Source organism: Geospiza fortis, unplaced genomic scaffold (assembly GCF_000277835.1).
Source record: "Geospiza fortis unplaced genomic scaffold, GeoFor_1.0 scaffold590, whole genome shotgun sequence".
Taxonomy (NCBI): domain Eukaryota; kingdom Metazoa; phylum Chordata; class Aves; order Passeriformes; family Thraupidae; genus Geospiza; species Geospiza fortis.
The window spans coordinates 2281947-2298591 of record NW_005054402.1 but is presented as its reverse complement, the minus strand read 5'-3'; the positions used below and the strand labels follow the sequence as shown (position 1 = coordinate 2298591).

The window sequence follows — 16645 nt, the reverse complement described above, 5'->3', positions numbered from 1 at the left end:
ACACTTGGCAGACCTCCTCCTGACCATGCTACTGGGACAGATCTTTCTCCTTAGCTCCAGCAAGAGCACCAATCTCAGACATTTCAAAATACTCCTAAATAGCTCCCCCATTACCTTCTTCAACATCAAAGGCATAAATTCCTAAGCGGAGTGTTGTGGAACAGATTTCACACTTGAAGCACTCCCTGTGAAAGAAGTGGCCCTCTGCACTCAGCCTCTCCATGACATAGACCCGTTTCTTGCAGAAATAGCAGATGTCACTGCCCCCAATGGACTTGGGGAATTCTTTTCGCAGAGAACCCTGTTCAAAGATAAAAACAGAACATAAAGCTGTGGCTCCACACCCAGATATAAATCCTTATGAAGGGGGCAGCTGCTTTAGCTTCTTGAAGGGTTGCACAGCACCCTCCAAGCAAAATTACAGCGGGCATCAGTCAGATTTTTAATTACTCATTATTGCAATTCTGTAGGTTTATACAGAAATTAATAAATCAGACATCACAAGGACTTAAAAGGGGTGACTTTGATGCTGGACTTGCATCCAGTTTCCCTCTGGGAGTTCACCAACATTTTGATTACTCAGGTCCAAGAGCAGCATCATCCCTGAGTGCTCCCTCATCACCCTGCACCGTCCTGGCTCCAGGACTCGTGTCTCTCTCAGAAGGTGAGGACACACCTCACCAGCCTCAAACAGCAGACTTGTATCTGTAGCCAAGCAAAAAAACACCCTGAACTCAGTTCAGACACAATCTGGAGGAAAATGCAGGCTTGTGCTTTAAGTTCCAGGAGGAAAAGAAGTCTTCAAAGGCTCCACCCTTCCCATCATCACAGCCGTGCCTCCCCTCTCAGCCGTGCTCCTCCTGAGACCACAGCCCAACCTGGGACTTGGTTAGCTTTAAAAACCACTTGGTTTCCTACCATACACATTCAGAACATTTTTAATGTATTCAAAATACAGTCCATATTAACCACATGAAACTATTTTGAAAGTCTGCTGCAATTAGGCTGGTAATGAACATTCTTTAATTGCCACAAATTTCATCCTGTCTTACATACACATGCAAAAGGTACAGAAAAGTGAACTAGAAATTGATTAGATGCCACTGGACTTCCCTTTTCTTATTAGAGGCAGGTATGAGGGTGTTACTTTGCATTACTGTATCATGGTTGGGTACAGGTCAGTACAGGTCAGTGTGCTGTGCCTGCCACGTCCATCACCATCTCCCTCCCCTTCCCCTATCCCTGCTGCCACAGGAGAGGTACCACACATGGCATGGAGGAGGAAAAGTTCAAGGCACATTCAGACAGTGACACACAGTCCACACAACTCATCTTCCATATGTGAGCAAAAGGCAGCCTTGGAACCATTTTTTAATGTTAAGTAGAACTCACAGTTGTCATTGTCATGTAGTCTTGTGCTTAAAAAGTATTCCAGATCTGCCATTAGTAATCCATTTTGCTCTGATGGATCATTTTAGAGCATGAATCTTTCCAAAGAAACAACCATGCAAATGGAAAACCACACAGATGTGCTTTTAAAACCATGGTGTTAATAGATCAGATCGTTACAGTGAAGCTGAAACAACTGAGTTTAGTGCTGGCTGGTAAGTAAAGTGTCATCAGCATAACACAACACCTTACTTGGCTTCCCAGTACCTGACAGCCCTGAGTGGTGGAGGCAGCAGATGGAAAGTGAGGAATGGGGCAAGAACCTGCAGCTTTGTCCAGAGACGGCTTCTGAATTCAACACAGAACAGTGTCAGAGTTGAGAAACAGCCCTCTTCAAAAGGAGGCACAGTGATTCAGCACTCGAGTGTTAAAAATAACTACATAAGCATGTACTGCACAAAACTTTCTTTAGAAGCCACCCTGAGTAATAATTGTCTTCTGTTACTAATTCTACAGTAATTACATTTAATAAAAGCCTCCTGAAGTTTTAATTCAGTAACAGAAATAGAAATAGAAGACGTGGAGAGCAACATTTCCATCAGCACATTGTGCTGATGTGCACTTGATTCTTTCGTAAAGTGTGAGACCTTTCATAAGGCTTCAAGTGCTCCACATCTGTGTCTTAAGTCAGGATGGCACTCTGGGAACATTACTCTTAAGTCAAGTTACTGTTTCTTTGTGGGTTTAGTCTTACCAGTTCAAGCTGTGGCTTGGGTCTGTGATCATTCACATACAGATTTACAAGAACTTCAGCCACAGCTCCAATTGCACGTGAGACCTTTCCTACAGTCATCTAACCAGGAAAGGGAGGAAGATGAAGAATAGAAGGAAGAGCTTTAGTTAGCCTTGAAAGAGAATTTAAGGCAAAAAAGGACAAGAATGATTTGGGCACATGCAAACATCAATACAGGGAGGCAGGAGAAAGAGCAGAGGGGAAGCCCAGCAGAGCACAGGCATGTTCATGCGTGACCAGTGTGGGGCACGGAAGGCTTCTGTGCAGCCCACAGACTTTTCCCTGAGGATCACTGAGAAGATCCTGATGGGAGCAAATGCTTCTCCTCAAGGCTTCCTGCTGTGTCAATGAAAGGCTGAGCTGGGAGCCACTGCCTGGAGATCTGAGCAGGACATTCTGACATTAAGAAAACCCCTATTGTTCACTTCAACTTCTCTGGGACTTGGTTGTAACATTTCAGAACAGGGGGTGGGATTGAACTCCATATTAACAGTCCCCAAACTGTGACATTTCAGGGAACATTCTATGAAAATGTATGAGCCAAGTCCCACACAGAAATGTTTTGTTGGTGCTCACAGGGCAACCATTTGCCCTCTCCCCAGTGACTCATGGGAATGCCAGAGAGAACTGGAGAAACCACGCTTGTGAGAGGGAAACTTCTCCTTTAATCTGCTTCATCACACTGCTGCAGCCATGAAAATTAGGCTGGTTTTAACCAAATGTATCAATCAGGCCTGCAAGGAGGCAGCAGTGGCTCAGGCTGTGGCTCCAAATGCACAGTAGACAGACTGATGGTCTGTGCTTCCCTGCCCAAACCCCTGGCACTGGAACAGGGGAAAAGTGTCTGTGCATGAGTGTGCAAGTGGCAGCAAGCAGGCACTCTCCTCCTGGAAAATAGACAGTAAAGGCTTCACAGATTTACAGAAATATCTTCTACTCTAAATCAAATTTCCTGTATTGATTGGGATTTCAGCTTTCTAGTCAATGTAAGATCCCACAGCCTCTCTGGCAGCAAATGCAGCAAGGGCCATCCTGGTCTGGCCAGGGGTCTGGTACTCTGCTTCTGAACTCAGGGCACTGCTTTTTTCCATGAGGACAGATACATGATATCGTATCTAACACTCCATTTGCCTCTCACAGAGCCCAAATCTCAAGGAAGTCACCCTCTTCTGAGTGAAATAATTTGTCTACTGCCACCACACCAAGTCCTGCTAATTGAAGATTTTAAAATACCAGATAGTTACCATGAAGAAAGGGAAAAAGATAAATGCAATGGTATTTGGAATACTTTAAAACGATTTTAAAGCATTTTATATCAAGTTTAAAAACACTTACAATGCACTGTGGGTGTGTTTTCAAAAATTATTATGGATTAAAAAATTCAAGGGAGTATGTCCAACCCTTTACAGCTCCCCTTATCTTTTGAGAGTTATCTCATAATTAACTTGATATCCAGGCAGGTACAAAATATACACGTTAAGACTACAAAGGCCATTTAAGGGACAAATTTCTTTCCTGTTTGGTTTTATTTAGTACAAAAAGACTTTAAAATATTATTCAAAATCTGGATGACTTGTGGGTAACAACTGCAAAGTGAACTGCTAATTATATACCACAACACTGTCCCAAGTGGCACACCAATTTATAAACCCCTACAAGAAGTACTACTTGCTATTACAGGAAAACTATGTTCCTCTGATTTTTTTAAGAACATGGAACAAAAAAAAATTTCCTCCCCAAATTCTGCACCTCTGAATATCCTGAGCCATTTCCAGGCCATGTTGTACACGTACAAGTAATGTACATGTAAATGTACAAGTTCTTGTCCACAAGATCCAAGCTAAAAGAAAGTGTTCAAAGTCAATTGAAGCAGAAAGTTTTCCTTGAACTAGATAAATACTGGAGCAATCAGTTAAATAACAAGGCTGTGCTTAAAGTGCAAGAAGTTGAATTTCAGGAAAAGTATCCTTGAGCCTGAACTACACCTTGAAATTCATCAGGTTGGCTGATTTCTGTTCTCCATCCATTGGAACAACCTATGTCAACATTAAAGTAGTCAAAACAAATAAAATGCATGTTTATACACACTTTAAAAATGCTATTAAAAGGAAATGTTCCTATAACAAATGTGAATTGACATTCCAAGTAAAAGCAAGTGAGATTTCACTTTAATTTAGCAACAATGCCCTTAAAACCATGCTTTGACTTTTGGTCAGCCCTGACTTGGTCAGGCAAGAGAGGTTTGTTGTACATCCCTTCCAAGAGAACTATTCTGTTCTGCTCCAGTGCCACTCAGTGATCAAAGAGAAGCATCAGGACAGGATGAGGATCCACCAGGGCAGCCCCAAGAGCACCTGCCACCCTCAGAGACACCAGAGAATGTCCTCAGTGCCCCTCAGGCTGCTCCTCTACTGAAGTCACACACAGCTTTGTAATGCTGGGGCTGCTGTCTGCATGGAACAGGCTCCTGCTCACAGCTCAGGCAGCTTTATGCCAGCAGCTTCAAAGCCTTGGCTGAACACGAATCCTAAAGAGTGAATTTCGGGGAACAAGCAGAAAACACTTAACAATCCCAAGAGTTTGTGATTTCCTCAGACTGTTGAGCTGTCAGTGGCATGCTGCTTTTCAGCAGGTTGACCAGGGTGGTTATTGCCATAGGAAGAGAAAGCTGCCTTCTGTATTTCCCTGTGTTATTATTCAGAACTGCACAGCCAGCCAAGTAAGCCTCAGTAGCATTCTCATAAAACAAAGGAACTATGCTCTCTGCCTCCAAAAGCATACAATGCTTTCCCTTTGTTCTTTCATATCCTTAATGATTTTCCTGGTCTTATTTTGCTTTGAGGGTGATTTATTTACTTTGTGTACAAGCTGCTACGTTTATTTTCCCTCTGAGATAAACAACATTTGAGTAATAAGTTACTGTGTGTAGGAAACACCCCAGCCCTGCTTACTGCTGGCAATTAGAGTCACGTCGCTGAAGGGAAGTTGTTGGTCCAAGCTCTGCAGGGAGTAAATTGATTGCAAAAACTCCCCAGTTCTTACGACACACGGTGTGGACTCACTCATGCAAAGCTCAGATGAACAGAGTTTTCTGAAGGTCAATCCAACCTTGAGCAGAAAACAGGAATAACCAAAGCCCAGCCTGTAATATAATATATGCTAACTCATTATTCTGGCTAGGTGAATTTTGACAGCTGATTGAAGTTAGAAGGTACTTTTGATTATTATTGACATATTGCACACAGAAGGTAATTCTTACTAAGCTGTAATGACTGCATGTCTTGAAAGAAACAATACATTCCCACAGCCTTCTTTTCAAGTGCTCCTTGCAGGACTTAGACTTAATAACAAGTTTCTGTAATTAGACAGTATGATTTCATAGCCACCCTTTTCAATAACTGTGTCCCCATAACTAACACTGTTCCAAGCAAAACTGAACAGGTGCAATGGTTTGTCATGTCTGGTAACAACCTCAGAACTCACCTGAAATTAAAATGACAGCACTAGCTATTTAAAACCATGGGAGGGTGCTGATATTTATAGGTCATATATCATGAAGCCTTACAGAACTCAAAACACTTCTATTACCTTCTGTTTGTCTGCTGGGGAAAAAGCAGAAACACTGACAGCAACACACAGCAGCTCTTCCTGTTGGTTTATCAATCCTAAAACACTTTCTGATACTGAAGTCTACACTCAGCTAATGATAATTCTCAGAACAGCGAACAGAAATTCAAATTTTGAGACCCATAATCCCCCTCAAGATAATGGAGACATAGGCAGCTCCTGGCATATTCACAGCAGAGGTCCAAACATATTGTTGAACAGCACTTGAAAATGCACACTGTGCATCTGAAATACTGTTGAATTTTGGCTTATATAGCACTGCATATTTAGTCAGGGTTTTATAGAGCAGGATAAAATTTTCACATTCTGAAAAGTGTGCAATCTGTAAGGATAAAACACAGGGACAACAATTTGACCGTGAAAGGGCAGGGACAGATTCTATTACCACCTGTGCCCCTGACAGGAGGAGCAAAGATCACCTGGTCATTACCAGACCTGCTGTTTAAAAATTCTCCAAAATGCCACACAAAATGCACCACATTTACACCTATGAAATGCATAGTGTACAAGAGGCTGGCAGCCTGTACAACGCGTGGAGCTGGGTATGCAGGCATCAAAATGCTCATGCATGTAGATCTGCCAAAGTGTAAATGTAGTCCTACTTAACCAGCCAAATATTTACCCACTGAGATGAACATGTATTTACTGTGCTGGTGACAGAACTCGATTTTCTTGCTTCAGCTGAGCTGCATTCTGCCAGGATCTCTAGAGAGAGCACTTTTCAGCTGAAGTAAGCCCAGCCTGAGTGAAACCACGTAACAACAAACTATTGCCACACCATTTAGATACAAAGGCAAACCAATCAAGGCTGGCAGCGCACTTTAAACAAAATCCAGTTTTTAAAATATCCAGAAAAAAAGATTGGTCAGGACAAAGGTTCTCCAAGAAGTGATGTTAAAATCCCAATGAAATTATTTCTCATCGAGTTCCCATATGATTAAAAGCCTAGTTCTCATATCCTAAAAGGTTTTTCAGATAGCTTGGGTTTGGGTTTTGGGTTTTTTTTTATTCTCTTTGCAGAGTCACAACAGTCCTCCAAATCAAATGAACATCAGCCCCCAATCTTTTGGAAACCATGACTCAGCTTAAAACCCATCACATGCTATACCTCTTAGCTCATAAAAAGTAAGAGGTAAATCCAGGCAAAGGAATTACTTTGAAGCTGAATGAAGGGAATTAGGGGATTACTGCAGCAAGGCACCTGCTGAGCTCACAGTGTCCTTGAAGGGCTGTGTCCCCTGGATTTCCCAGGGGACTGGGAGCCAGGCAGTCCCTGCAACACAGCCCATTAGCATCAGCCTCAGTAATAAGAACTGAGTATCTCTGCCCCAAGTGTCACCTCCTTCTTTCCAAGTATGGATGTTTCCAGAAGTTCTGCTGCTACAAGGAACTGTATGCTACCTATTCACATGCAGAAGCAAGTTTAAAGTAATAATAATTAAACAAACAACAATAAATGTCTGTATTGGTAAATGCTCATACAATTCTAAGACATGTCCATTCTAAGACGTGGTTAAAACAGCCATCATTTTTCCAGGTTTTCCCCTGCAGAGTAAATGGATATTCTTATAAAAAGAAACATCAATTCTACCCAAGAAAACTAACCAACCTCACAGCAGACAGTTTGCTTTATAATGTGAAGCTTTCTTCAGCATGCCTGTGGTATCATCCTACAGCAGATCATTTAAAATAAGCAGCAACACAAGATTTTCAGAATTGAAGTAAAAAAAAGTTAACCATTTGCTTTGTTATTCAGCTTTTACCTGAGCCATATCTGATGATGACATTTCTCTTACAAACATGCAGAACTAACAACAGCAAAAAAGGAAAGTTTGATTTAAATGTGAATTACAACCTATACAACAGGTCTGCTGGCAGCACCTTCCATCCAAGCCATTTCTCAAGCAGCTTGAGTACAAGTTTGGGTTTTACATGAAAAATCTCTTAACAGAGTACCTGTTGAGAAGAAACAGCAGAGGAAGCTGAACCAACAGATGATGAAGCAGCAACAGCTGAATGATGAGGCGGAGGGCAAGAGGGAGCTGGGGGCTGAGAATGGGGCAAGCCTTTAGTAGGTAGCTTATTCTGTGTAGAGCAGAAACAGGAGAGTTATCCAAGAGACAGTGACATCAACACAGGTTAAGTTCACAGTCATGCATCAAGAAAACCAGAAACATAACAATGACAGATCTACTCTTCTTGCTACCTCTGCACAGTAAGGGCCCATGGAAATCATCATGGCATCTTCATGGTAAATGGTATTATTGTACTATTTCTTTAATAGAAATATTCACAGTGGGCAGTAAGGTAAGACAGTACTGAGAGAGAGCATAATGAAATCCAGCAAAAACCAGAGTGCACCAAGTACCACTGCTCAGCAACTGATTAGAAACTGTGAGCCAGCAGTGTGTGCTTAAGCACAAGACATAGTTTATTTGAACACATTTCTCTCCTGCTAAAGCACTCTGATTAGCTTTAGGATTCAGATTGTTTCACCTCAATTAAACTATGCAATAATATTTAAGCAACACTTTTACTAGTTTCAGTGGAATCCACATTATTTTTCAGATCCACACAGAATGAAAGGAAGTTAAAACCAAAACCACTGCAATTTCTTTCCCTTCATGAATTCTTATACACCTTCCAACTCAGCAGTTCTTCAGGTGCAAAACTTAAAATTCACCTTTGGAAACTCCATGTATCCAAACATTGAGGCGAGATGTGCTGCTTTCTCTTTAATGTTCTTTTTATGGAATTCCCTATTTGCTATGTTCTGAGCTCTTTTCTGCAGTGACAGCCATGGAAAGACAGCCAAGAAAAGAAAGAGAGAGATTTCAGTTAAAACCACATCCATCAACGAAACACAGAAGTTTGTAGAAAGACTTCTTATTGTCTTAATACAGCCTACAGTCAACAGAGAACAAGCCAGCAAAACCACAGTACACAGATTATCACAGGCATTTAAGAGACAGAAAGGAAAAGAAGTTGCTTGTCACCTGTTTCATTTTTTCCTCCAGGTGCTGAAGACGCTCAAGCACTCCAGAAAGTACAAATGCAGCAGAACAGGCAGAGGCGAGATTTTCAGAGGTTTCTGACAGACTGGGCTGGGGATCTGTTTTGTGCACAGTCTTTGCTCTCCTGGCCATATGATCAGAACCATTTAAAGACTGTTTGGGTTCCCTGACCTCGTGTTCACTCCTAGCTACCACCTGAAACTGGGAAACACTTGAAGTGAACAAAACTCTGCTTTCTGCACTACCATGCAGGATATGCAGCTTTTAAGGATGCTTCCGAAAGAACGGCACAGTCATGCACATAACTGGAAATAAAATGTTCTCACATCACTCTTTGCACACTGTCTACTGCACTTCTGGTGCTTGTGCACATGCACTGAAATAAATCAGTCCTACACAACTTGTGCAGGCCTTGACATCCTTCTCTATGCTTCTGAGATTTTGTGAGTAACCTCAGACAGCAGCAGTGCAGAAGAATATCTTCCTCGAGGGTTTACAGCAAAGGTGGGTTGGGGTTTTTTAGCAGCACATCTGCATGAAACTAAGCTTGCAATTATATTTATGAGGATTTCAACAGTAATTCTTGTCATAGTTCTAGATCTAGTCTGACCCAAATCAGCATATAATGTATTTCAGATTTAAGGCATTTTCTGAGGAGTTCAGAACACATCTCTGAATTTGAGTTTTAATATAAAATAGCTTCTGGTCTGCCGATTTCCACATGCAATACAGATCTCATTTCACTGCAGACTGCTCTTGAAGTGCCATTACAGGATGTTTACTTCAATTTAAAACTCTGATGAAAAGTGAGTATCAATACTGTTTGACATGAGATTGCTTTCAGTCAAAGTACTAAGAGAAAAATTTAGACTACATTTTTCCCCATATATGTGATGCTGCAAAAGAGCTTTCAGCAGAAATTCTTATCACAAGTTCTACTTATAGGAATAGAATACCTGGGCACCAATATCAGCTTTTCCATGCTCAAGTTTTTATCTTAGATATTTTTTGCCAGGTTTCTCTCTTAGCCTTATCATTACAATAACCCAAAGCACTGGGTATATGCACAAATTTTTGGGTACTGCTGTACTTTTCTCACATGTTAAAAGCAGCTGTGAAATTACATTCATACAATTTGGAGTCTAGATATGGTAACACAGAAATCAACACTTATGTTTTCAGGGTTTTTCCACACTTTCAGAGAGTTTTCTCATCTGACAAAGCAGGTGTAAAATAGCCTTTACTTTCTACTGGTGTTTTCACAATTCTCAGCTAAATGTGTCTGTGAACTCTGCAGTTTCCATCCAAATATTGCTTTGTATCTCATGTAGCTCTGCAATAGCAGCAAGATCCCAGCAGTGAGAGAAATGCTGTGCCTGCCAGGTGTTTGTTACCCATAGGAGCTTCCTACCTGCCTTTTTGGTTGAGGTGGAAGAAGGCTTGGATCCATAGGTTTAGCAAAGCGAGGATTAACTGGAGGGTCAGAGGAGAGCAGGGCTGGTCTATCTGTTAGCTCCTTGTAAAGCATTTTTAAAATTGCAAAGACAGGGTGAAGGAGAAGAAAAAAAAAGGAAGACAGTAAATAGGATTCAAAGAATTTCTGAGGCAGAAAGAAATAAAAGCTTCTTTTAAAGATGCATTACTATGAAGCTTAACAATACATTTTGCATATTTTTGCCACCTACTCATTTTATTAGCAACTTCTACCATCAAAGATATACTTCAAGTTGAATACGTTCAGTACTTTTTAACAGAGTTTATGATCAAAATAACTCCCTTTAGCATGGCCAAGGAAATCTCTGGCCACTTACCACACACTGAAAGCTCAGGGCATTGACAAGTAGCCAGGCAGTGTGCAAACAACTTTGGTTCAAGGATAGACAAAGTCACTGGACATCTATAAAGCCTACACTACTGGAGGACCTAAGTATTTAAATAAACAAACGGATACAAGGATGAAGAATTAGGAATGCCACAATTTTTGTCAAAACATCCACACCTTGCTCATCCTTCTTTCAGGTCTTTCAGATGACAGGTCTAAACTCTGCTAATTCCAACTATTTCTGGCTGAAGTGCGATTTTAAGCTTCTCCCCTCTACCTTGGCAGCATGGGATTGCTTTTAAAATACCTCTAGTCACAATAACAACAAACCATGAAAATGCTGTACAATGCACAAATGTATTCCACTCTGCCTAGTTTTGGAATGGAAATGGCAGCCAGATATATCTTGCAAGAGATTAGGTTTCCTTTTAACACTTCCTAGATTTTCCATAAAAACAGACTCCACAGGATATGCAGTGTCCTTTATTTGAAAAACACAGGCCACAACAGGCCTTCTGCAATACTGGATGCAGCCACCTTAGACTTCCAAATAACACAAATTCCACAAATTCCATGACATTTCTAGGCACTATAACACAGCAATATGTTATTGTTAGATGCATTAGTCAATCTATATGACTTGTATTTGTTTACCAAGTATTGAGAGAAATTCTTTAAATTTGCATAAAGTATTAAAAAAGACAGCCCACTCCAAACACCTAAGAGATTCCTGTCTTCCCTGGGAAATCTGCATCACTTTCACAAAGAGGGACTACAGTTCAATTTCAGAGATGCTTTCATGTTCATCTCTGACCTACCTGTCTCCTCAGAACTGTATTTGAAGCATTCTCTTCGAACTTTGCCAGCAGCTGAGTTGCCATTGATTTGACTTTGTTCTGGTTCATTCCTTCTCTGCATTCACTCTGTTCTTTCCCATTGTTTGTTCCCTGGCTTGGAAAGCCTGAAGTCTGCAAGGAAACAACAAACTGTGTTTTTCTTGTGTTTCCTACAACACTCATGAAGGGAGAGGAGGAAAGAGGTAACATCCTTTTCAGCAAAGGGTGAAAGGAAATGCAGTCTGCAGCATACTAAAATGACATGTTTAGCATGCAAAAGTTACCAAAAAATAGTTTCTTGGGTCCCAGAGTACAGTAAAAGGGAACATAAATCAGTGCTGCTATTCATAAAGCAGAGTCACAAAGGTGACTAATCAGAGAAGGGCTAGAAACCAAGCTGCAATGCAAACTCTTCAAATAAAAAACTGTCTAAATAGACAATTAGGAAAAGGAAAAACAAACCAATACCTTAAATGTTCCTGTGTCGGAACAAAAACTAGTGCAATTTAGTTAATGCTCTACTCCCTCCCAAATGATTAAAATTAATTTAGCTCTTCTTGAGTGCATTTCAAGGGAGAAGTTTTTTCCATGCCATGCTCCAAAGGCCAAACCCTGGCCCCCCAGCTCCCACTGCTTCCTCAGCTCTGATGCCCATCAAGGAGCTGGGTACCACTGAACACCAACCTGCTCAAAGACGCCAAAGAGGCCCTTCCGACGCCTCTTGTTCGTCTCATTTTCTTCTGTTTTCCCTTCAGCCTGAAAGGGCAAAGCCAAAACAAGTGCCATGGGTTACTGCAGCAATTCCCAAGTTTACCCCAGCAGCTCCTCCCAGGAGAAGTTCCATCCCCAGGCAGGTGAGGTCTGGGCTGTGCTCAGCCAGGCACACACAGGGGGAGCAGTGCCAGCATCAGGGGGTCTCGCTGCCCCCCTGTCAGACCCCCCAGCTCACAGGACTGCTCCTTGTACAGGTATCAGGGCAGTAAAAGCTGTCACACAGCCCCTGACTGGGAGCTCTCACTGCACTCCAGTGCATGAGAACACATGCTTGTACACTGTGCTGAACAGGCCCTACAACTTGGTGTTCATCTTTCCCTCTTTCAGTACTGAGTTTACAATTCATAAAGTATTAACACATCCTTGAAGAAAAAGGTTTTACAGCATGAGTTATTCTGTGAATTTTCAGCTAGACTGCACTGTTTTCCAGAGAAGTAATAAAATCCAGAAACCCCTCAGTCTTTTACTGTAACCCCCAAATCTCTCTTGAACCATCTGTCTGCATGCAGATCATGAATTCATGGCACAGTCATACTTCCATTTTTGAGCAATTACTGGCTGCCTTAAAGGTCTGGCTCCCTCATAAGGTTCACCTCCCTGACTATGGCTGAACATTACAATACTTAAGCAACCAAACTGCTTCTTTTGTCCTTGAGCCATCCAAATATTTCATTATTTTACTCAACTAGAGATTACACAAATCAGTAATACTTCAGACTCAGTCTGCACAAACTTGAAAAGTAGTCAATGCTGGCAAATTTTTATCACTTCTTGTAACATTCAGTTGTGATGACTTGATATGGTGATAACTTATGACTAATAAACTATATTCCACTTATTGGCATTTGCCCATACTGTAATTTAGTGCCTGCTCAGCCAACTTAAAAAACAAATAAAAGGAGTAAAAGGAATTCCTTAAAAAGAAATAAAGAAAGATCAAAGAATGCAGGCTTCCTTTTTTGTAAAAGACTGTATATTATATATATTATATAATATATATAATATTATATATATAATATATAATATTATATATATATATATATATATTATAGACTGTAATAAATCATTATGCAATGAAGACGAGTAATCCCAAACAACTTGTGGGCAAACACCAAAGGAATCAGATGACAATATTTCAATTACTTTGCTTTACTACGTTGTCTTTCAAGCAGCAGCTCAGTAAAACCCAGCTTTGCACTACCTACAGTCATCAGTCTACCCAGAAAGGGTGAATACAGAGCAGCACAATGTATTCTGCATAATAGCCTGGGCCACATAAAAGCAGATTTTGCTTGAGTGAATGGAGCAAAGCAAGATGCTGCCTTTCAGAGATGGGCAGAAAGGACTCTCATTAACATGCTGACAAAGAAGTGAAAGACAAAGCAATTTAATTGCCGAGCAGGACTCCAAAAGGGCTGCGCCCTGCATTGTGTAAACACCTCCCTTCATTTATTAGTCTGGAGCACAGGAAATCTCAGTTCCTCTCCAGCCTGGCTGACACTCCGAGGAGAATGGAAAACATGATCCAGCTCAGCACAGGCTGCCAGAACAGCCACCGCCACCCCAGCTCCAGGTCCCGCTTCCTGGTCTCTCACAGCCCGCGCCCAGATAAGGATCCCTCCTCCAGCCCAATCCAAGGACAAACTGCATGCCATGGAAGTTCAGTTAAGCAACACTCTCTGCTCTGCTAAAGCCTGGACAGAACATTTGATATATATACACCTTGATAATGCTCAGCACCACTTTCTGCCTGGGAAAGAACCCTAAAACTGAAGCCACAGCCAAACCCCAAACTCAAACAATTGCTTCCCAAGGAGCTTAATTTCCCAGCTAGTTTCAACTGGTTATGGCACTCCCAAGTCTGTCCTAATCCAAGAACCCAAACCCACCTTGCTTGGTTTTACAGCCCATCCGTGACAGAGCTGCAAAACCTTGCACACAATGCCTTGTTTCCCAAGCTGATTTGGGAAATAATACTTCCACTTCTCATTTCCAACGAGCTCCCATGGTGTGAAACCAGAGGGGCCCTTCAAGCAATCACCTTGTGCTTTCATGTACTGCCAAGAACTCCAGCTCCTGCTTTGACAGAAGGCTTATTTCATGACAGGAGGTTAATCAGAGGCTCTATGGCTCAGTAATGGAAAGCTCTCCACACTGCTAAAAGTCTGTTTACTTCTGCAAACAACTCATTGAAAAACAACACTGTGGTCATGATAAAGGTTTTCCTTCTAAAGAAGTCACCCACAAAAAAAAAGCAGAGTTTATTCTGCCTGTTTGGTTTCTCACAGCTTGGCTATCTGGGAACCATGTCACTTAGTTTTGTGTATATGTGGGTGGCAGGAGAAAATCATCTCCTAACAAGGATATTTTCAGTTACTGGACAATTGACTGTCCACAGGTTTTGAAAAAGAGTTTGCAGGATGGAAAATATTCAAGACAAAAGTCAGTGTAGGAAGTATCTGGAAATTCTGCAGTAATTCTTCAGGTGAAAAAAACAGAAATCACATTTCTACAAGACAAGAGAGCAACAAATTTAAAAAGCAGTATATTAAAATACTGAGAAATGCAGTAGATGTGTACATGTGTTAACTCAGGCCTCTGCAAAGCTTCAAGGCTCTGTAGTCCTTAATCACAGCATGTATGGGCATGGATTATTTTACAATAAGGATATAACAGGGCCTGTCAGTAAGTTTTCATTAATAAGTAACCAAGAGAGAAAAGTACAGAGGTATGACTAAGAGATTGTTATCCCAAAGCTGCTGATCAACCTGCCCACTGTTGGTCACCACTGCAGGTTTCCTCTGTAGGAGTTGGAAAGCTTCTCTTCAGAACCCTGACAGCATCCACAGACTGTGCAAATCACTGCTTTTTTCAAAAAGCAGCACTCCCTCCCAATCAATAAACAGTCTAGCATAGCACTGATTATTTGAACTGGTATATAATAAAATGGCTGTATATTTAAATCCAGGAATACAGAGCTACAGGACTCTTTTTCTTACAGATAGAAATAGCTCAGAAAATTATAGCAGTGTATATATAAACCCCTTATTTCTGAGCCTGAAAGTTTATTTTCAACTTTTCAGAAAAAAAATATTCATAGGGCAAGTCTTGCTTCACAACTCACCTTTGGTACTCGTTTTCTTGGTAAAGTTAAATTGATATAATTATTAAAGATGAAATTTGATGATTTTGATGAACCAGGATCATTATTTTCTCCATTTTGCTTCTCAGCAGCATCTGTTGAAAAAACAACTGCTTAGGATATTTACTTAGATTAGTTTATAAATTATTCTAAGCCAAAGCTTTCCAGTTGAGTGCTGGTAGCAATTATACATAAGAAACACAGACAAATAAAAGTAAATACATACAATGTAGGGTGGCTTTTTAAAAAAGGAAGGATAGAAACACAAGCATGAATGTGTTACCAGGGAATCACACCAACAACTTGATACATGCCCTCCATGATGTCAAGCAGCTGCTCCTACTCCCTGAAACCACCAAGGACCCACAAAACCTTGGTCTTCAATCAAATTCTCCCCCGTTTCCTGTGTTAAGCCTGAGGTAACTGTTGCAGGCCAGAAGGGCTCTGCTGGTGATTTGTTGGAGCAAACAAACTCCACAACTTTTGTGGAAGTTGTAAAGCTGCTATGTTTATTACAGTGCTGGATGTGGGGATCATTCCCCTAACATGACATGCGTGCCTCTGGGAACTCCAGATCCTTTTTTATCTCCTTCTCAAACATATATGAATGCAATGTCACAATAAGTTCATACATATTCATTTTACTGATTTCATGTGACATTTGCTGCTAATTCTTCTTTATCATAAAGAACTCCTGGCTCATTTTGACCCTGCTCTCTCTGTCTGCCCCCTCCTTATCTCTGTCCTTCAGCTGAAGCAGTTTCTCTGAGCATAGGTTTTTGGGAGAACACGCAGTCAGACTAAACAGCCATGTTTGCAAACTACAGACTCAACTCAAAGATGTGCATTTCGCCTAAATCAAAATGGATTTCTGTAGCAGACTCCATAGAATTGTCTAAGACTCCATGGAGGGCTGAGGCTCAACAGTAGGAATGGCTGAGTCATGATGAGATAGCAAAACAAGCTCCTGTCTTCTGCCTCTCGGACCCCAGCTTATCTCCGTAACCCCATAGGTCACTTTCCCCTAACCCCTACTATTGGACAAGTTTGGATCCCTCTGTACCCTATAAAAAGGGGCTGGTTTAGCCCATTTGGCAGAAGAAGAGCCGTCGCTGGAACCCTTCATAGACCCCTCAATAAACCATCGCTGTGGAACCCCCAGGACGATTTCTTCTTCTCGTCTCTCACGTCTGCTTCTTCCCCTAGCCCACAGGCGCCTTAGCAAGCAAGAGCTGAAATCCTAAGAGA

The 16645-nt window shown here is 41.3% G+C and overlaps 1 protein-coding gene across 7 annotated transcripts in view; it reads right to left on the bottom strand.

The window, feature by feature from the left end:
* MICAL2 (microtubule associated monooxygenase, calponin and LIM domain containing 2) overlaps nucleotides 1–16645 on the bottom strand; it is a 55381-nt gene that overhangs the window by 5833 nt on the left and 32903 nt on the right. For 2 of the 7 annotated variants that reach the window (XM_031061188.1, XM_031061183.1), the window contains exons 13-22: nucleotides 15380–15492; nucleotides 12166–12237; nucleotides 11464–11613; nucleotides 10235–10339; nucleotides 8806–9024; nucleotides 8493–8594; nucleotides 7766–7894; nucleotides 2144–2242; nucleotides 1657–1737; nucleotides 115–301 (exon numbers count right to left, since the gene is read on the bottom strand). In XM_031061188.1, coding sequence (XP_030917048.1) covers nucleotides 115–301; nucleotides 1657–1737; nucleotides 2144–2242; nucleotides 7766–7894; nucleotides 8493–8594; nucleotides 8806–9024; nucleotides 10235–10339; nucleotides 11464–11613; nucleotides 12166–12237; nucleotides 15380–15492 — 1257 coding nt within the window. The remainder of the gene's footprint in view (nucleotides 1–114; nucleotides 302–1656; nucleotides 1738–2143; nucleotides 2243–7765; nucleotides 7895–8492; nucleotides 8595–8805; nucleotides 9025–10234; nucleotides 10340–11463; nucleotides 11614–12165; nucleotides 12238–15379; nucleotides 15493–16645) is intronic. The other 5 variants (XM_031061184.1, XM_031061185.1, XM_031061187.1 and 2 more) reach the window with 5 other exon arrangements.